The 23,410-nt window shown below is 39.8% G+C and overlaps 1 protein-coding gene across 4 annotated transcripts in view; it reads right to left on the bottom strand.

The window, feature by feature from the left end:
• Positions 1-23,410, bottom strand: part of LOC136828840 (zinc finger protein jing-like) — a 145,786-nt gene that overhangs the window by 28,174 nt on the left and 94,202 nt on the right. For all 4 annotated transcript variants that reach the window (XM_067087109.1, XM_067087111.1, XM_067087110.1 and 1 more), the window contains exon 2: positions 2,498-4,373. In XM_067087109.1, the coding sequence (XP_066943210.1) occupies positions 2,498-4,195 (1,698 nt within the window). In that variant the 5' untranslated portion in view covers positions 4,196-4,373. The remainder of the gene's footprint in view (positions 1-2,497; positions 4,374-23,410) is intronic.

Raw genomic sequence — 23,410 nt, 5'->3', positions numbered from 1 at the left:
TCAACGTAGGAGAGAATCGGCTTCACCAACCAACCGGAGAATTTCACAGGAATTCCCGCTCGATTAAACTGCCAGTCACACTTTTAGGGCTCCATTTTCTGTAACCAATCAGCAATTACGTCTGCACTCACGGGTAAAACGAGACATGAAATGGACCAGGAAAAGGTTATTTAAGGTCTCCTGTAAACCGCAGACACTGGCAGAGCAGCGTTTTGTACACAGATTACGAAAAAAATAGAAGCCACACAACAAACATCACTCCTTTACAAATAAAAGTAAAAACAAAAGACTCTCCGCAAGACCTAAACAACACTCCTTCAGCGTCACACGATACGCAAATTAATCAAGCCACCAGCTGCACTAGGTGCTCAGGATAAATCTTCAGTCGAAAACTAAAGAGTATCTATCTAATAACCAGACTAACACGCGACTTTTAGTGATTTCAATTACTGTCGTGCAAGATCATATTTAATCTTCCCTTTAGGATGCACAGCCATCCCTTGGCTCCTAAATTTCTTCAGTAAAGCATTGCCCCTCCAAGATGAAATTCTTTCCCCTACGGAGCGGAGGGACGGGGTAGGGGACCTCTGGGAATCCGGCATCACCATCGGACGGGGATGGGGCGGGCCCGCCAATCGTCCCTGGACAGGGGAGGGGGGAGGAGGAGAGAGGGGAGGAAGAGAAACAGGGAGCGAGAGAAGAGCTGGGGACGAGAGCTCACAATTAACCCACGAGACCGGTTGGGGACGACACCACTTCAGACTACGTTCCACCATCACTATAAACCGCAATCCTAACAACATACTACTACACTGTGAAAAATTGTTTTTTCTCTGATTTCATTCATTTTATTTATTCCCTTAGATGAATAATATATTTAACAATCGGTGAAGGAATAAATGATGACTGAGGCAGACGTTAACTAATACGATAAACTTCGTTTTCCCCAAAGTTTATTCATGCAGCCTCAGCAGGACACTCGTCTACTGTATTCTGCAGATCTAAAATAAAGATGGTTAGATGACTAATGCTTGTCAGACTGTCTTGCGAATGTAATTTCTCTCTCTCTCTCTCTCTCTCTCTCTCTCTCTCTCTCTCTCTCTCTCTCTCTCTCTCTCTCTCTCGCTTGGGGGCCATGAACTCGGCTAACTTCCTAATATGGCTTTGTGTGTGTGTGTGTGTGTGTGTGTGTGTGTGTGTGTGTGTGTGTGTGTGAGGATACGCGCTAGGAATATATCAATGAAACGTACAGTATGCTAACCAACGAATGTTTCATGGCCGAGTGTCAAGAGAAGCAAACACATTTCGCCAGTTCGGGTTTGTATCGTCTGACGTGATTCAAAATGGCTAATGACCCTAAAAGACGAAATAAATATCCAATACAGATTACGGAATATAACATGACTGTACCGTATAAATAAGATTTTCTATATGACGTTCACGAATGCATGAATGATTTTAATTAGAACTTAGAAAGCTTTTGTATAATCACGCTTTGCTCTTTTTCAGAAACGTGTTGCGTAAGTTACGAATACATATATATATTTTTAAAAGTAATCTTCCCTAAATATATTTTAATAACAGGGATGCGTTACCCATTTTAGCAGTGTGACTGGTTACGTCCTTATGCATTACCAGGTGCCTTCTCCAGGCGAATTCTTCTGAAGATCTCCCATTAAAGAGTACAAGAACGCCAGTGAACTTACGTCAGTGTTCCTTTGTTGTTTTACATTTGGGTGCGTTTGGTTTGTATACGATTCTTTCTAGACCGTGATTCTGTCCCGGGCACTGCGTATGTAAGTAATATTCCTCTACTGGCAGCGTAGGGATTTACTAAAGGGATATCAGCACTTTATTATAACATACACAGACACAAATATTCTCTCTCTCAAATATTATATATATATATATATATATATATATATATATATAATATATATATATATATATATATATATATATATATATATATATATATATATATATATATATATATATATATATATATAGCCACTTTTTGCTATCGGGGGGAAAACAATGACGGGTAGATGGTTTAAAGAAAACCTCTGAAAAGAGCCAAGCTTACTTTTGTGTAATTCTAACCTCTTATTTTGTAAACTTTGTCTGAACATTGTTTGATTATTGTACTAGGAATCTCCTGATTTTCTAAAATAATACAAACATACATACACAAAGAAATATATATATATGTATGTATGTATGTATGTGTATATATAAATATATATATATATATATATATATATATATATATATATATATATATATATATATATATACACACGTGTGTAAACTTGAAATAAGCCATAATTATGTACCACTGCAAAAGCTATAAAAAACTTAACATGATGATCCACACCAGCTCTTAATCGATTACCAAATATTAACTCTCTGAATGATGACATTGCTCTTAACTTCAGGGAAAGGCTTTCGCCAAACGATTCCGCTTTCTCGAGAGAAAGTGGCGGAAGAGGCCTACCTGTATATGTTCCAAGAGGGAAGCAGCCGGGTCGAGGGTGAGATTGCAGTCCCTCCATCGGCACACGTCAGCTGGTTCCTTCTTTTGGGGCGGAGGAAAACGTACAGTAGTGGGCGTGGGCGTGGAGGTGCCGGAACTGGGCGCTGAACTGGGTGCCGACGATCCCACCCCACTACTGCTACTGGCCGAGCTGCTCCTGCTCTTGGTGCTGTGGGCGGGAGGAGGCGAAGACTTGGCCGAACATCGGGCGGGGGTTGGAGAAAGGGGCGGCGGGTGATGATGGTGGTGATAGTGGTGGTGGTGATGGTTGTTGTGGGTGGGATGGTGGTGGTTGCTACTATTACTATTATGGTGGGCGGCGGGAGGAGTAGGAGTGGATGAGGGGGTGGGCGGGGTCAGCCCGGCATCACAGTTAAAAGTTAAGCCCTGGGGCGGAGGATCCGGGAGAAGGAGCAGTCCCTGAGTTGCACGATGAGTGGAAGAGGAGGACGAGGAGGAGGAGGAGGAAGAAGGCGAGGGAGGGGAGGACGAGGAGGAGGAGGATGAGGAGGAAGAGGTCAGGAGGCTTGGAGGGGAAATGGGAGGCGATGGGGGATGGCTGAGGTTGTGAATGGGGGATGAAGAACTATCACTGTGGGGCGTAATCACTTTGGTTGTGGGTGTGGGCGGCAATAAGGTGGGCGGTTCTATATTATTATTGGTATGAAGGTGATTTTTATTATTGGTATGGTTACCACTAACGCCTCGACGCAGGAAGTGGGCGTGGGTGGGCGTCAGTCGGGTGAGGGCACCATTGAGCCTCTTCTCCGCCTTTGGTCCCGTCGGGGAGGCCACAGCCGTGTTATTGTTGTTGTTGGGGGTTGTGGCCGCAGTGGGTGCCGCGGGCGTGGTGCCGTTCACCCTCCTGCCGACGACACTGCCGTTGAGTGCCTTCAGCCCGTTTTTTTCGAGCAAGTGCTCCACGCCGTTCTGAAGCACTTCCTTGATGAGGCCGTTGCTGTGGGCGAGGCTGTTGTGGAGGTGGTTGTTATGACGGTGGTTGTTGTGGTTGTGATGGTGGTGATGGTTGTTTCGCGTGTGGTGGTGATTGTTGTGCTGACCTCGCCCGCGCTTCTCCACGCCCCCCATCATCATCACATCGTCCCCCGAGGGCAGCCCCGCCAGTCGGTCCAAGAGAGCGGCCGCCTTCACTTCCCCGTTCACTATCCCATTGACACACCCGTTCAGCCGCTTCACGCCGTTGACCGCCGGAGGCGAAGTAGGGGCCGAGCCCCGGGCAACTTTGCTGCGTCTCTCCATACCCCCGCCCACGCCGCCCAGGGGATTATTCCCCGCCCCTGGGCCTTCGTCCTCCCCAGAGCGTTTCTGGGCATGCCCGACCGTCGCGATGAGACGGCGACGGCGGTGAGGGAGGTGCACATGATGGCTGTCAGCGAGCTGCTGATGCTGGTTCCCCGGGCTTCCTCCTTCTTCGGGAAGGGAACGCCGCGTGTGCACGCGCCCTGTCAACGAGGTGGCAGAAGAGGGAGGCGGCGCGTCGGCGGTAGCGGTGTCTGGAGGGCGATCTTTGTGAGGAGGCGTGTGAACTTCCTGGCCGCCACCAGCCGCGGGGTTGCAGCCGCCCATCAGCTGATCACCGTCGTGACCACCCTTCCGCCCCACCCGCACGCCCGACCCATCATTGGGCGCCATGCACATCAGGTGCCCTGCATGGCCCGTCGCAGGGGGAGGCGTCGTCGTGCAGGCAACCCCTGGCGTGGGCGGCGCGGGGTGGGCGGGATGAGGACAGAAATCGTCGAGGTCGTCAGGACGGGGCGGCGGGGAATTGGTCAAGGAAGAACACGGCGAAGACACACTCCACTCCCCTCCCACTCCACTGCAAAGACAACAACAAAATCACTCATTAGTACTAGTTCAGTCTATTCACTATATAAACAGCAATATTAACATTACTACAAAAGCTATCATAACCTCAGATTCCAAATTCACAGGTAATAAAATTCTTATGGAAAAAAAATGTTACAACACACACAAACACATTTGTTCTTGCAATTTAGAATGTAACTCTATCCTAAATCACGTAATGTAAGCATTAATCAGTAAAACCAAAATGTTCAATCTTTTTCCCCTAGTGACTGCCATTTAGGATAGTACTTACAACAGGATCGAGCATGTACTTGTTCTTAACGGCCATTACTCCAACAGCAAACGCAAGCAACTTGGTCATAATAAGGTACCAAACAAACAAAAATAACACAAAATCACTAAATCCTGTCAGATGCTCATTCCGCTGAGCAATGTATTTTGCGAGAGGATTGTTAACTCGAGCACAAAGGTGCTACTAAAAGGTTGAGAGAGAGAGAGAGAGAGAGAGAGAGAGAGAGAGAGAGAGAGAGAGAGAGAGAGAGAGAACTGCAAAAAGCGTAATCTACTAAGATGGGTAGGAAGGTTATGGTGAAGACCCCCTGCTCACTTTTACAACAGCTCAGCGACAAGGGGACCATGATGTTGGGTTAGGTAGGTTGTAGGGCTGGCCAAACATTTGGACTCCGCATACAAGGTCCTTTCGCAGGATGCCACAACGAATAAAGGTTTCCGGTCCAGAACCGGCTCTGGTCTCGATGGAAACACCTTTTTCAGGAAGTTGCCAGGTAGCAGCAGCAACTTGCTCTCCCAATTACCTCTCCCAAACCTTCCCCAGAGCATGAGCGCGGGAGCAAACAAATCCTGAATCCTGTTTATGTTGTGTGGCAGTATTACAGCATCTTTATCGAGGGATGAGCAGTTTCTTGCCCTTACCCAGCCGATACCAGTAGAAAGGTGGGGGGTTACCAAACACAGAAAAGAGCCGTTTCTTTCAAATGAAAAGATTATGGGTAATTAGTGACAACCGCGACTGTGAGAGAATCCAAAACTAGGAGACGCAGAAACTATTTACCTAGACAAGACTACGGATGTATCAACGTACCTTTCTAATCTTTACGTGTAGGCTAATAAGACAAAGTAGATGACGTATATGTGTGTGTGAAGAATCATGATGCCCATCTAAAGATACAATTGCGCAATGATTTCCCCTTTTGGATCCGATGTCAGCTTCCTTTTTTATTTTGTAGTGCTGTTACCATTATGATCGTTAAATTTTACATATGCCCAAGGTCCGATTATGAATATTTGTATCACCATAAGCTTCGAAAAGATGCAGCATAAATCTGAGGCCTTGCGCAGTACGTTCAGTAGTTCAAAACACCATCAACGGTCGCGCTCAAGCACAAGAACCTATATAACTTAAATTATCTTTGGTATATGATGACATCTGTATGTAATATTTTGTGAGGAATTTATTTCAGATAAAATATTCATGGAATGCAGAAAAAGCACAACGCTTCGAAAACTTGGAAAAATATTATCAAAAACATTCCCGCTTCCCCCAAAAACTTAATTGAAACAAGTCTGACTATCGGCAAGAAAAGAACCCCAGTGAACCACATATGAAATACCAGAATGGATGATGATGCATAATGAAACCGAGATTCTTAAATTATTTTCCGAATATGCTCAAAATGCCGAATTTTTGCTCCAAGAACAGCATTTTTATATAATCCAGCACGTTCTATGAACCAGTTGGGTAAACTGTGCAACAAAATTAACCAAATTGGATTTTTCTGTAGATTCGCAAGGCAACAGTAAAATAAAAAAGAATGTTCCTTCTTGTACCAACACAATACGTCTAACGAATTGCTTTTTGGTGTTATTCAAAATATGAAAATCATCCCTCATCAAAGCTGAATACACGAACACTGAATGTACGAAAAAAAGGAAAACAAATCATGAATTCTAATTCCATCACATTCGGTGGATTTCAAGCCTTAAGCACCGACTGTCACTTACACACACACACACACACACACACACACACAGACACAAACAAATAAACTTGATTACAAGAAGAATAAAACTTTAATCTCCCACTAGGAAAACAGCATTAACAATGCAATAAATCAAGACCTCACAAAAACAAAAACAAAAAAATAAATAAACAATGAAAGGTGCTAATAAAAGAGCGTAAACAAAACCTAGAAGCGTTCATTTCCAAATCCAAATTCTGACACGGAGAAAAATGTGGAACGCGAAAGCGAAGGAAAAAAAGGGGGGAGAAAAAAAAAAAGAGTGGTGGGGTGGGGGTGGGGTAGGAGAGTGATGGAAGGGAGGGTTACGCAGGCCACCAATCCTCGAGCGTTGTAATTTGAATGAAGCCGGAGCAAACATCCAATTAACACGCGAAAATACATTACAGGGACATGGGTCGGGATTTGTGGTTTAACCAAACTGCCCTTTCACTTCTGTATGTGGATACACAGATGGGTAAATTTCTGCTGTTTGTGTCTTATAAGCAAGATTTGTTATCCAGCGTAAGTTCAGAAAACCATCTTACACAACCACATGCATTTTAATACCCGCAGCTTGCATTTTAACCTATGCCCGCAATTTTTAAAAATAAACCATGATGTTAATACAAATAAGTTACACAACCACAAATATATAAAGTATATATACATATATATATATATATATATATATATATATATATATATATATATATATATATATATATATATATATATATATATAATATATATTTCAGTACGTGCCCTTCGCCATTAAAGGTTCTCTAAAAGTCTTTTGGGATGAAAATGCTAGGCCAATACCCTTCACGATGCTTTCCATCTACAACGCATGTCTACCTAACCATCAAACTAATTCTCTTCTAAAGTCAATAAGGGCACAATGGGATTCTAACAGAATTTGTTTGCCGAATTCTGACTCGGTCAGGAATCGAACCCAGAGCTCCCTAGCCAATGGGCTACAACTCTACATCAGTAAAGTGAAGAGCTGTGGTGCATGATAATAATAATCATAACAAAAATGGTTCAAGCTGACGGCATTACATGTTTCCTTAGTACATGTGCCGTAAGAAAAAACTGAAAGGGCGAGAGATGTGGAGATTAGTGGAAGTGGTAGAAGGTTTGTGTAAGTTATAGGATATGAGGTGGTCTGGCCATGCAGAGAAAAGGAAGACCTAGATGGTGGGAAAGAGATATCTGAAAGGACGGGCCTTGGCATATAAGATGGCAGCGTGCGTAAGGGCCTCAACGAACGGCAGAGGAGCCTTCTTAGTTGGCGGATGAAGCGGCTAATGTTGCAGAGGGTTTCTGCACAGGAGGTTCATCCACAAGTCACTTGTTAAGGTATGCACGTGGCAATAGCTGCTGTGTGGCTTTTTCCCTGGGAAGCAACCCTGTTTTTCACACTCTCTCTCTCTCTCTCTCTCTCTCTCTCTCTCTCTCTCTCTCTCTCTCTCTCTCTCTCTCTCACACACACATTATATATATATATATATATATATATATATATATATATATATATATATATATATATATATATATATATATGTATATATATATATATGTATATATATGTATATATATATATATATATATATATATATATATATATATATATATATATATATATATATATATATACACACACACAGACACACACATCCATACAGTGTAGACCACCAAGGCCTTTAGGACAAAAACACAAGACTTCCTCTTTAATCCCGACAAAAATCTTTTGGCACCAAAGCGTCTTCTGGGAAGCTAAGACGGAACTCGAAAAGACGTCACTTAAGGGTACAAAAGAGTTAGAAAACTCTCTCGCAACAAAGTATCATTGCGGGTTTCCAATAACCGAGCTTTAATAAACAGTCCTTCTCTCTCTCTCTCCCTCTCTCTCTCTCTCTCTCTCTCTCTCTCTCTCCCTTCGCCTCTCAAGGTTGGCGTCTTCAACTTCATCCTGAACTTGAAACCGTGGATGCTCTTCTCTCTCTCTCTCTCTCTCTCTCTCTCTCTCTCTCTCTCTCTCTTTGTACCTACTGCCTGCTGATTCCCGCAGCTCAGGAACGAATCTCCGGAAATTCGTTTATAAACACACTTTCCCGCGGAAAGAAATATCACACGACCAACCACATAACTTTAAGGCGGAATGCTGCTCTTTTCGACATTTATTTGTAAAAATCTGTTATTGTAACCCCATCTCCTCTCTCTCTCTCTCTCTCTCTCTCTCTCTCTCTCTCTCTCTCTCTCTCCTTCTACTTAGTTCTCGTTAACTGATGTCAACAACTTCAGACGGAAAGAGAAAAAGGTTACGCAAAAGCGAAAAAGTGAGAAACCTGACAAACAGAAAAACAGTTGAGTCTCAGGGAAAACAAAAAAAAAAAAAAGAGCCCAACAGCTACTGGCAATAACCGAAAGGAAAGAGGAGAAAAAGGCGAGAAAAAACACGAAGGGCGGCTTGATGGTTGGGGGGAACCACCTGAAGCAACAACCTTCTTGTGAGGCGGCACCCAAGGAGCGTCTCTTCAATCAGCAACTATTGATCGCCCGCGTGCGACCTTACGAGGAAAAAAGAAAGAGAAAGAGAAGGAGGGAAGGAGGAGGGGGGGGAGGAACGAGGACAGGTGGGGGATAGAGAAGTAGGGGAGGAGAGAAAGAAAGAGAAAATACAGGAGAAAAGGACGGAGGAGAAAAATTGGATGCTCTTACCACACTACACGGCTAAAAAGCACTTCACTTAACGAACGCTCATCAAAATGCATGGGACATCAACAAAGATATTATTAGGCAAGGCGGCATATGAGAGAGAGAGAGAGAGAGAGAGAGAGAGAGAGAGAGAGAGAGAGAGAGAGAGAGAGAGAGAGAGATTTAACATGGAATAATATATATATATATATATATATATATATATATATATATATATATATATATATATATATATATTTTATGTGTGTGTGTGTGTGAGTGTGTCCCTGTCGTGTCGCAAGTACACAGTGTACTGTGCTTGAACCAATAATAATCAGCTAACAGCCATTTCTTCAAACACAGGGTAGCCATGGAAAGCTATACTCTCGTGTTTCTAACCCACAAATTTTTTCTAGGGATGAAGCTGCAAGTCCGTCCCTCTACTTGTCTGGTTAAGACTCTTTACTAAGAATTCAGTGGAATCAGCACATACCCGGACACTAACCACTGTTATTGAAGGCGTGAAATACTACCAAGAAAAAAAAATGTCCTATGCCATTCTCTGCACCGAGAAAACGGTAAACAAATTTCTCCAATGTCACAGCGCATTTGGTCGCTCCCCTTGTCAATTTAGTGACAAAGACAATCTGCAGTGAGATGTGGATGCTGCAGTCTTTTCCTTTTTTTATTTACCAAAACATTTTCTCCTCGTGATATGCTAATTTCAAAAAATGAAGGATAACCAAGGAAAGTGCATGGGGGAGAGGGGTTAACACGTTTGCCGTATAATGGTTTTCTAGTATCACAAAAACACACACACACACACACACACACACACACACACACACACAGAGAGAGAGAGAGAGAGAGAGAGAGAGAGAGAGAGAGAGAGAGAGAGAGAATCATATCCCCTTATAATTTTCTGTATGTATGACTTTCTTTCCTTGATGCATAAGGCCACATTTTACCTTCCAAATATAAATAATAAATGACTGGTCCAACGCACGAATTCTATTCCCCTTTACCTTCCATGAGGGCTAACACGATCTAAAGCATTAAAATTTAACACACATGCACTCGTACTACTTTTATACACATACCTATGGTTCACGATTTTCATGAGTTACATTCACATTGCGGAACACAATCGAACCTGACGAGCAAAGCAATACATCTTATTGAAATACCTAATAAAAAACAGAGTTGGGGCCCTACGATATGCAGCTTCGGAAAAGGCTAAAATCTTTATAACTAGGACACGGTTGTAAAGATGTGAGCGAATACTATTATTAATAATTCAAAGAAGTTTCTTCGTAGTTTGCGACAAAAAAAGAAAATGAACACCCAGAAGCCATATATAGAATATGAGGACCGTCTCCTCATGACCCTTTCTGCATCTAAATGACTGAGAAGCCAGCAAGTTCTTCACACATCTTTCCCTCCCCCAAAAAAAAACCATGCATTAGATGACACCAAATACACAAATCTTTCATCGCACTTCTTTACCAGTACCAGTTCCTCTCTTCGAGGGATGATAAGAATCTACTATGGGGCTCCAATACTTATGGTGAGAAGGTAGACCTTATTTCACAGAAGACATAATAGTTATCTTTTTCACCATTCATTTCACTATTTAAGGATGTGATGTTATTATACACTGTGTTACACAGTGGATAATAACACCATAGGTCATTGGTTTTCTCTTCTCCAAACCAAATTCCCAGTTCACTCTTTCTCGGTCTCTCACTTCACCTGGGGATTTTCTACGTATATATTGTATATCAACACGAAACAGCAACACACCTTGAAAACTTCCCTCATGAGGTGATCAGGCTAAAAATCGTCTTCCAACTTCTATTTATTCCTACATTTTGCTACGTTGTCTTTTCATTTTTAAATTACATTTCTCACTGCCAGGAGTCTATTCTACCTTCTCAACCACATGCCTATGCTTTCTGTACGGGAGACTTCAAAGAATAGCACGATGAGTGACGTCACGTCACCCCTATGAGAACGAAATGAGGCCCTTGCACTGTCTATCACTGATAAGGTTAGAAAAACTATTTAACGATTTAACGATTCACTACAAATACTTGAGTGCATTTTGTCCCAGTAAGGATCTTCTGGCCCCAGCCTCTTTTCTTAGCTAATCTCCAACCCCCCACACCCCCCGTTACTACAGTAGTGTCTGACTGGCTGAAAAAAGGACCTTACTACTTGATTTTACAGGCAGGAAGCACCGGGCCTTTGGCAGGCTACACTTCCATGCACGTTCGATGTAACTGCAACATAACTTTTAAGTAATAACACTAATATATGACTGCTAAAAATTAAAAATACGTCTCCATTTCAGCCCGTTATATCACAACCACTTGTCTGTTGTACCTATAATACCACCTCTATGTTAGTCTGATACGTTTATAACAATATCTTGTCAGTCTGTTGAAAATATGACACAACCGTGTCAGTTAGTTGTAACTAAAGTAATCCAAATATATCATACATGTGACACGTTGATGTTTAAGTCTTCTAAGACTAACGCATCTCTGTTCAACTGTGTTCCAGTTTAACACTGCCTCCATGTCTCTCCTTCCTATATTAACAGCTTTAGCTGGATATTTCTCACTACAATGCATCTATATCAGATTGCTGCAAATATAACTTATTCTCTAAGTCCTTCTGCTGACATATACACAGTATCAGTTGTAACTGAAACGCCTATGAGTGACCGTCGTCCATTACATTTCACTAGAGGAATGTATTGAAAAGGAGCCCTGATACACATCCCATCTTGTGCTTGCGTGCGCGCACAACTTGCTTGCGTCAATACGACAGTTGCCATGACTAGTCTGACTGCTTCGTCCATGGTGCACCATGAACGGAAATGTTGAAACATGCCTTGATCCAAATCACCCTTCATTTCTTTTGACCTTACGCGGTCTTCCAGCTCTGGATAAAATCCACAAGGAAACTAAGCCTCAGCCAGGCTTTAAAACCCTACATGAAAATACAGAATGTCTGTCACTGAGTCATGATAACATTTAGATCGAAGGTAATACGAAATTACCTGTTATCTGTTGAATACCCAACGTCTCCCTTTATTAAGAGACTTTTAAGAATTGTTTACACCCAAAGATGCAAAAACATTATTCCAGTTAAGGAAAAAAAGGAACAGTTACGTCAAAGAAACCACTGCAAAGGCATATAAGGAATAATTTAAAAATCGACTAATGAATACGCATCATCTTTAAAGATCCACAGTTGTGCACACATATATATATACACACATACATGTATATAATACATACACACACATATATGTATAGTGTATATGTGTATATATATTTACATATATATAAAACCTCAGAAACTTTCGCATGTTTGCCAACTTGCCTCCCCTAACGAGGCAATCTAAAAATGTATACGGAAGCTCCTGTGCCATAATTACTAATATATATATATATATATATATATATATATATATATATATATATATATATATATATATATATATATATATATATATATATATATATATGTGCACTATGTATCTTTCAGCCAGCATGAAAAGCATGACATGTTTGTTTTCTTCCGGAATGAACATCGCCTCATTCCCTTGATGAAAAGCGACTTATGCACCAACAAAAGAAAACAGAACACTTCTTTCACTGAATGAATTATTCCTATTCAGGAAGGCACCAGTGTTCGCCAATCAAAGCAACGCCAAAATTCAATACTCCCGGAAAACCGACACGCAACTCGCTCAAGTACACACAATGACCTACAGAGCGGGAGTTAAATTTCCATACACGAACCTGAAATCAATCGACGGACTCCAGAGGTGCTCAGTCCTTTTGCAAACCCACAAAATGGTGCTCTCTGGGGTCGAACTTCCTGCTCGGTTGACGAAGCCCACCCGAATAATAATAATAATAATAATAATAATAATAATAATAATAATAATAATAATAACAATAACTGATTACTATACGGCAGCACTCAAGATTTCCCAACTGTACAATAACACCGAGACCAAATAGCCTACTAAACTGACTTTAGTACAGCCGAATAATAATAATAATAATAATAATAATAATAATAATAATAATAATATAATAATAATAATAATAATTACCATAAAACAACACCCAAGATTCCACAACTAAAATAATAATATTAATAAAAATAACAACTATCATCACTATTTTTCTATGGAGATTAATCGTATTATTATAAAAAGCCTCCACTTTTCACAACCACGACAATTTAACACAACCAAGGTTAGCACTCACCCCCCCAAAAAAAATATTCTCCACGAAAATAGAGAGAGCTGCACTTCCGGTGCTTGTGCATAATTAACCACCAGAGCAGGGTGTTGGGAACACGCCAAGCCCACCTGTCACCTGGCAACCAATACACAACATACGCACGCAAAGCCTCTATACCTACAACCACCGCGCACAACGCTTGCTTGCCCACCCGGTGGCATCACGAACAATGCAAGGGTACGACGAACGGCAAAAGACGTCTGATCCAATCACGGAAGAAAAAAAAAGAAGCTAAAGAAATCTGGCCCACTCACGAAAATAAAAAAAATTAATAATTATAATAACGTAGAAACAAATCCACAGTTATGTATGTGGTACATTAATTTAAAGACAAATCTCTCCAGAGAGATTCCGGGAATCTGTAGAGATTTATTTTTAAAATGTACGGATCCATGCATAACTGGATTTTTTCTCCATTTCAAGACTCATGCTACTATGAGTATTTTATAATAATAATAATAATAATAATAATAATAATAATAATAATAATAATAATATCTCCGAAGAAGACCCTCTTTCAAACAAACATCATTAAAATCGCCAAAAATTTCTGTAAGGCCGCTTTCGGGTATGAATATGGCTTCGTTCGCCTTTTTGTAAATGGCAAAGAGTACTGCCGAAACGTCAGGGAATATATGAACTTTGGCCAGCTACTATATAATTTACCTGCTGCTACAAAGAAACTCATTCGAGACACTGAAAAATTGCAATACAAACTCAATGGCATCTATAGTTCGTTTACCTTTCTAAGATCGCTAGGGTGGGGCGAGTAAGGAATTCCTGCGTGTCAAACGTCTCATTGTTATAATTAAAAATTTTGCCTTGTTAAGCCTGCTCAAACGAAACAGAAAAAAATGTTATTCATTTAAAGGTAACAACGAAAACATAATTGACTTCACATATTTTCCGTACAAACCTCCTTTATTTTCATGAAAACAAAAAGGAATGGCATAATTTTTGGCCGCCGCTGCCAAACCTCAATTTCGCTGACACGTGGTCAGCGAGGGCATTTCAAAGGCCAGCTCGATCAAGAACAAAAGAACGGTGGTCACCTCCTGAAGCAGCCAGTGGGTGTCAGTGGACAGTATAGATACCCCGAGGGACACCCAAAGCGGATCAGATCTCTCCACCGCCCTTGGAGCGTCTTCACTCAGAAACAACCTGAAGGGGCTGTGTAATTAATGGAATATTATTTTTCTCTCCTAAATGATGAATAGTTTATTCAACCTGCAGAGGCATTGAAAAATCTAATCAAGTAACCAGTAAATAACTGCTAACATAGAATAGGGATAATAATCAAGTGGCTAAAAAAGCTATTCCTGCCGAACCACCCTCACAAATTTTAAGCGTTCATGCATTAAACACATTATGATATCATTATAAGAACTATGATTACTATTTCATTAAGCACACAAAGAAAGAAAATTTATTCAGAACAACCAAAATTCACTCAACGCTGTTTCTTTAGAAAACGAAGTACAGTAAATGACAGAACCCAGGCAAAGCCATAAACAAGGGATTAACCTCGAGGGTCAGATTAAAAGGGATAAGTAGATATGGCAACGCTGTATTCTTTCCCTGTCCCCACCCTAGCCACCTTAGAAAGGCAAACGACCATTCACTTTCTGACTGGATATTTTAATAAATAATAATAATAATAATAATAATAATAATAATAATAATAATAATAATAATAATAATAATAATAACTTACCACTCTGGTACACTCACTTTCACTTAAACAAGGCCAGCGTTTCAAGGTCCATAAGCAACACCACCCCTATTTTCATTATGAAATCGCCAGCCGACCAAATCTATAATCTATACGATACGTCGACACTTCACAACAATTCCATGTCCTAAACACTATAACCCACAACACGCATCGATGTCGGCCGCTGCGAAAGGTAATATATATCATGCCGCTGAACACGACAGAATACCCCAAGAGAACGGTATCCAATAACGGATAAATGCTAATGCAGTTTGCATGGCTCGCTGGGTTAAATTAAATTTTTTAAAAAATGCTCTCTCTCTCTCTCTCTCTCTCTCTCTCTCTCTCTCTCTCTCTCTCTCTCTCTCTCTCTCTCACACACACACACACACAACAAACAAAGGCACGGACACAGTGGGAATTTCTAAAAAAGAAAAAATATTATCGAAATGAACATGTTGATGTACTAAGGTTGGACAATCAATATCATTATAATGATGATGACAGAGAGAAAAATCGTAAGCTCATGCCTATGCAAAACCTACATCAATAAACGGATTCCTGATACACTTTTTATGTAAACTTTCACGTTCAACAATCCCGATTTCCGAGAGTTGCCATTGACACACAAGGCAATACTGATAATATGCCTCAGAACTGCACCCTGCACAAAATATAGCAGGTGTAAATTTACAAATACTAGGCTGTGTAAAAATACAGTACGGTCATTTTTAAAAATCTATGTCCACTTAGCTTATTAACAATGGTATGTTGTGGACGAGGCAGAAAGAGAGAATAATTTGCTGCTATGGATGAAAACAAAAATAACTCAATTTTGTTGCAACCAATAACAAATATTATCATCCTACATATGTATATATTTATGTGTATATATACCAGCACACACATTTATATATATATATATATATATATATATATATATATATATATAGACTTAAATATTTTCTGTTAAAACAGAATTCCATCTAGTAAAAGGAGTCTATTCTGGCGTTTTATGGGTCCTTTTATATATATATATATATATATATATATATATATATATATATATATATATATATATATATATATGTTTTTATATATATATATATATATATATATATATATATATATATATATATATATATATATATATATATATATATATACATATATATATATATATATATGTGTGTGTGTGTGTGTGTGTGTGTGTGTGTGTGTGTGTGTGTGTGTGTGTGTGTGTGTGTGTGTGTGTGTGTGTGTGTGCTATAGAAGAGTACCACGAAAGACGTTGTGAAGCTACGAATAGGCAGGCCTGCACTTTGTAAACATTTTTTATCTCAACTAGTTTCGCGTCGAGGCTGTAACATAATCTACCATCGGGCTACCTTTTACAATAAAAACAAATTCTAAATTTCTTAAGAAAGCTTAAATCAGAAAGTCGCAGATGGTGGTAACTATTAAAAACTTACGCAACGCGTTCCAAACTAGAAATATTACATGATCTGCCAAAGGCTCAATACCCAAAACTGGGTGTCAGTACGACCCATCATATTAGACATAGGTATCTTCAACTACAAATTCTCCAAGTTCCTTGTGCCCAATCTTGCTTCTGCAACCATTAATGAGTAGACTGTAAAAGTTTAGCTTCGTTGAAGAGATGTCTCATATAACTTTGATAAAATACCGTTAGCAGAAACAACTGATATATGCTCAATAGCTTATATGGTGATTCAGATAATTATGGATTTCAGGAAATTTAGGCTTAATAACTTTTCAGTCTGCCAGCAACCGACTGTTTTTTGCCTCTCATGTTTAATGAAAAAATAAATAAACAAAGCCATGGAAATATCATGGGCAATAAGGTTCAACGTTAGCTAATGCCTTTCTTGCATATTACCACTGGGTTGAACTGCTAGTGTATGAATGTCCTATGTTTTTTAATATAGGTTTACGAGACGATAAATCTACTGTGCATAGAAGGAGAATCTTCTTCTAATTGGAACCAATACTAAAGTCACTGACACATATTAATAAACAACCACGAAAACTAACATCTGCATGTCCTCCGAAAGAGCCATTTACGTCTCCCAGGATTGCATGAACAAAAATAGTTTTCCTCCATGAAAAAACTCAAATTAATGCGGGGATTTCCCCCTGAGTTAGTCTCAAAGTTACATTCAGGTCCCCCCAAAAATATTATCCAAAAGTTTTTCAAGTTTAAAGACAAGTGTACCCAAGGAACTGCTATCAGCCTGTGGTTTAAAAGTATACATGCAGCTGCTGTAATGCAACTTATATTGGGAAATCAAGTACCTTTCAACACTTAGGCCGATCAATCAGAACAAATGAGCCATTAAGGAAGAAGCATTAGCGCCTTCCTCGAACATTCCTGTCGGTCAACACGACCATCCTCAGTCGATAAAGTGACATGGAACTCACCACATGAGACGCTGTTTTCCATCTGTATATTTATACAGTTACAAACTTTTTATTTCCTTTTATTGCCTTTTGTTCCTCTTTTAACTTTCATCCTTATCGATTACACAGCATTGTTTTAAGTTTTAGTATTTTTCTTATTTATATCACTTTATGTGTATCTTACTTAGAATGTTTTTCAGATTACTGAAAAACATTCTTTATCTAGCCTGATGATGATAAGTTTCAGTCACGAAACTAAATCAACTAAATCCAATAAAAATGTTTGCTTAAGTGCTGGTCTACCTATTCGTATGTGTATATATATATATATATATATATATATATATATATATATATATATATATATATATATATATATATATATATATAATGTATATATATCTATATATATATGTATATATGTATATATATTGGTAAGGATTCAAATGCAGACGTCCGTTTCTTATTAGCATAGTTTTATTAAAGCAGCGTTTCGGGCATCAGCCCCATTTTCAAGCTGAAAATCACAATAAAATAAAATAAAATTACAATAAAAATACCCTCTAAAAATACACTATTACGATAAGAAGCAAATTAAAAGAACACTAAGAAACTCAAGTACCATTTCCGGCAGAGGAAGGAAGACGAGTGACCGGAATTAATTAATATACAAGAGTACATCCTGCGCCGAAAAACCCAATCCCCCGTCCCTCTCAGCTGATTCCTGAGAGCAGCCAAATCCTCATTCCCGAGCTGAAGAATGGAGGAGTCGCGCGCAATGATGTTCCAAACCTCGAGACCCTCGGTATGTTCAGACTGGAAAAGAAGCAACGTCATCGCTCGTTGTCACAGCAACAAGCTGCTGCATACAATGACATGCTTTCTTTCGTACGTGAGAATAAATTAAATACTAAGGCCTTCAAAGCTTTATTTTGACAACAAGTTCTCTATAAAGCCAACCAAATACTCATTAAAATATCACCTGCACCAAATGGCACTATTTGCATTAAACCCAATTAAGTCACGATAATAATTAAAATCTAGCCGACTAGCTCTCTACCCTAAAAGGGGAAGAGTAATTTATACCATGGCCACCCACTCAAACCCTTCAGAAAAATCTTGAACAGTGCAGTTTCACTGTAAAGTTTACCCTATACATTTCAAATATAAGTAACTTTATAACGACGCTGAGGAGGGATGCATAAGCAATTTTTAAGGCACAAGACACATGATATCATAAAAGAATTATTCTCAGTCGAGATTTTACGAAATCATGAACTGACAAGCAGTGTTTCGACACTGGCTTTCTGTGCAGACCAACCATTACCTAATCACTAGCAACGCTGTCAGAGTAAACTCCCTCGCCAATACCTCCTCCATGGAAACGTCATTATCCCTTCCCGTTCTCTCCCATCTTGCTGGATAAGTCCAACGATTTGCTGACACCTACTCCAAGAAAATAAGCGGAGAAACATCATAAACGCGATAATGAAAACAATAGTGAATTAAATGCATTCTGTATAACTAGATCCCAACCACCGGGTTTCAATCCAGCGAAAGCCAGAAATAATAACATGTACATAATGCGCCGAGTTCTTCGCCGCAACAGAGTTTTCTGTACAGCGTTATAATGCTGCATGAAAATTTTAGCCGCGGCCCATGAAACTCAGCCACGGTCCGGTGGTGGCCGGTGTTGTTGGTACTTATATCGGTGCCAGACGCACGATCATGACTGATTTTAACCTTACAAATAAAATAAAAACTACTGAGGCTAGAGGGTTACAATTTGGTATGTTTGATGACTGGAGGATGGATGATCATAGTAATTTGCAGCCCTTTAGCCTCAGTAGTTTTTAAGATCTGAGGGCGGACAGAAAAAGTGCGGACGGACAGACAAAGCCATCTCAACAGTTTTCTTTTACAGAAAACTAAAAATCCTGTGCATTTGACTGTTACCATGTCTGCCAAGAGTCAAATGTCTAGATACTCGTCAGCTTTCTTACAAACGAAAATCACGCCGAAAAGGACAGGGTTATAGCTCATAAGAAACACTATTTACTTCTATCTAACATTTGTGTAAGAAAGTGAGAAGTGGTGTTGTTCTCACCAAAGCAAATGGGGTACCTATCATATCCCCGGAATATGTATGCGAGTGCATACCTACCCTGGCAAAATCTCAGCAGAATAATAATCTCTCGTTCCCAAAAGAGACGACAAGTCGATTCAACGACCTTTCGGCGATACTGGACAGAAAGATCCCGGGAAAATGACCGAAGAGGAAATGAACTCTAATAAAAATCAACTCAGCAGAGGGACGTGACCACTTCCGAGCAATCTTACTGAAAGCTGCAAAAGGGCAACACGTAACCCCCGACTTCTTTGGCGGGATTCTTTGACGAAAAAGAGTGTGAAGGTCTCCAAACATGCCATCAGACGTTAGGAAATGAATCATTATTCAATGCTTGTCAGCGTCGATCTTGTGTTATAAAGAGCAATTTTTTTTTCAGCTCAGACCGTTCCATTATTATGTTAAAAAACAATACAAAGAATTTGGAGGAGCATTTGCACGTCGCTCCATATAATTAACCCGTCAGACCTATACATCAAGACAAAGATAGATCATTACACATTACAAAATCAAAGGCATAGTTCCATCACATCCTTAACATCTGGAGAATCCTTAATCTTCAATTCCACTATAATCTTAGAAAATAAGTAACCGGATTCGCTTTAATCTCAGGAACCGACAGAGATGCTTCACCACTTACGCTCGCAGCCTGTGGAATACTCTCCTTCAGTGCTCACAAAGCAACCCGGGTATTCTATTAAAATTAGACAATTTCCTTATCCTTCCCTTGGTCGGCGCCGATTGTACGCAGCTTGTCAGATTCAACTGTAACACACGGAGCAATTCAATTCGATGTGGCAAATCAAATCTAACCCGCAATTCAGAGCTATCGTAACTCGATGACCAGTTCAAACAATGATAGAATCCACACACGGAGTCTTGAGAGGGCCATTCCACAGGCATTCTCAGAATACCCTATACTATGTAATGTGCTCTTCTCTGTGTAATCGATCGACAAACATACGCTTTACATTACTGTATCCTGAGGACCAAATGATAAAAAGAAATGTTATCGTTCATGAATATCTCCAACACCAATATATCACGTGCAATATTTCCAATTACAACGAAGGGAAACCCTCATAATTTTTAAGTTCTAGTCAAGGCCGCCTCGTGCGTCAGGGCACATAACAAGAACAGTTCTCATCCGTCCACAACTACTCTAGTTTACGACGACCTCTAAAGCACTCCCCATGGACACGGCTACCTAAAGCTTAACGACTTCTGAACATGCCACTACGGCTCTCATGCCCCAGACGGCTTCGGGTTTTCTCACATCACTCATCCAGAGGAACGACGTCTCACTTAGTCGATGCTTCTTCTTTTTTCTTTCCAAAGGTGAATCATGCCAGCCTACTCAATGACTGCTGGCTTTGGTAAGAAACACTGAATGACAGAGAAAACTAAAATGAGAGAGAGAGAGAGAGAGAGAGAGAGAGAGAGAGAGAGAGAGAGAGAGAGAGAGAGAGAGAGAGAGAGAGAGAGCAGATTTTATTCATATCGGAACCCTCCATAAGGAGATAAGGTGGATTAGGCCTACTTCGTCGGCGTTGTCTACAACAATTATCGATAGTAAACACGTTGGATCTGATTTTAGAACTGAATACAGGATGTCAGATCGAGTCAGAAAGTATCAAACACCGGTTCTAGGACTGTGTTGTGGTGGTGGCACTCAAGAGAAAAGGTTTCTGGTTTTAAAGGTTGCGCTGGTAAATTTGGAACAGAACCCTCTTTGCAGATGTGCAACATTTTATAGGGTTTGTTCCTCCGACGGATGCCACTTAGTTTCGTCGCTATCACTCGTAGCACGGTAGGAAAGGTCATGATCAGCAAGTTCGATGACGGAAATAAAAATATAGGTATTTACAAACTGGTATTTCTTCATAACAACGCGGTAGCTAAAAAAAAAAAAAAATAAATTACTTGTAAGAGCGTGAAAAGGCCATAAAGATATTGGAAATTTGCTTCCGTCTGAAACCCAAAACAAATCCAGGTCGGCAAAAACACCAAAACACTTCAACTGAAAAGAAAGTAAAATCCCAATGGTATCCATCTTACCCAACGTTAAACATAGCTCTTAGCATAATACACACACACACACACACACAGTGGAAAGAGTTATTATTCTCTTCGCACGTATTCTCCACTTCCTTCCTAAACACCCCTTTTGGTTGACCGTCCCCTCGTCCGTTTCCTTCGGCCATGGCACTACGTCCAACATTTCCTCTCTTTTTCCTCGGGATTCCGATCAACAAAACACTTTGTCTAACTGCTCCCTGGAGGACATTTTTCACCGGCACTCCTAATGGCTACGGAGCTCTTTCCTTACCTAATACGAGAGAGAGAGAGAGAGAGAGAGAGAGAGAGAGAGAGAGAGAGAGAGAGAGATAGTGGTTTCCTGTCTCGGACAATGCTGTGTTGTTTTCCTTTCAGATATAAATTTTCATACATCGACTAGACCGAAGAACCAGATGATCCTTGGAATCTCTCTCTCTCTCTCTCTCTCTCTCTCTCTCTCTCTCTCTATGACAAAAGCGTCAAACAATTCAAATTACGGCATAACCATATTGCTGATGACGTGACAAATCCCCTTTATCTCCCTCAGCTAGAACGGCGCATGCGCAAGGGCCATACGGACACTGCCAGCTTGAAGGAGAGGAAATTAATATAGAATGTAAAGGAATGAGAGTAAGAGAAGGATGCCTTTAACGTCTCTATTCTCGTGACATTATTTCATTTTTAGTTTTTTGTTATGACTTGAGTTACAACATTCTAGTGAGGGAAGAGAAAAAGCTCAAGTTAAACGAACAACTTATCTTTAACTATGCAAATTTCTTGACGTATTGTTTGATTCAAATACAAACAAACTTTACACATATGTGAAAATTGTCAAAATCTGTGTAAAAATGTGTTGACAATACATTTCTTCTTCTAAAGAGGTTCGAAAAAAATCATACCAAATAAACACACACATACAAACGTATATTCAATCATCACCTCCCCAAAATGATAATTGAGGAGAAGGTAAGTTTAGTAAATAGAACTTCAAGTATAATGATCAAGAAAGAGGTGAGAGCTCAAGGTAGGAAGGTCCACATACTGTTGACGATACTTCTAGGTATGCGTATGAATGGTTATGAAAAAGAGTTCTTAAAGTTAATCTGGGATTTAGTCACGAGGAAGACTGTAATGGTAGAAGATGCATCTATATATATATATATATATATATATATATATATATATATATATATATATACATACATATATACATATGTATGTATGTATGTATGTATACACAAACATTAAGCTACGAGTTTCATTCAACATCCAATTGAAATTATTTCCGACGTAAAGCGAATTGGATATTAAATGAAATTTGCAGCCTAATGTTTTTGCATATAAAATGTCACGGTGATGTGATATATATATATATATATATATATATATATATATATATATATATATATATATATATATATATATATATATATCTTTCCACAGGGTTCATAAAAATCTGTTGCACTTCCACAGTTCATACATTATGCCAATATAAACGCGGTGGATTTCAACATAATACGGCCATATTACTCCACCAGGAACCGCCCCCCGCCCCCCGTCATAACTATTGCAAAACAGTATAAGGATACATTCACTTAACATAACGGGTCAATTATCTCGCACTATTACCGAGATCCACTAAGTACCGTAATGCACACTGAAGGCTCTATCGCACAATCT

This window comes from Macrobrachium rosenbergii, chromosome 43, assembly GCF_040412425.1.
Source record: "Macrobrachium rosenbergii isolate ZJJX-2024 chromosome 43, ASM4041242v1, whole genome shotgun sequence".
Taxonomy (NCBI): domain Eukaryota; kingdom Metazoa; phylum Arthropoda; class Malacostraca; order Decapoda; family Palaemonidae; genus Macrobrachium; species Macrobrachium rosenbergii.
This window is presented reverse-complemented; position numbering and strand designations above follow the sequence as displayed.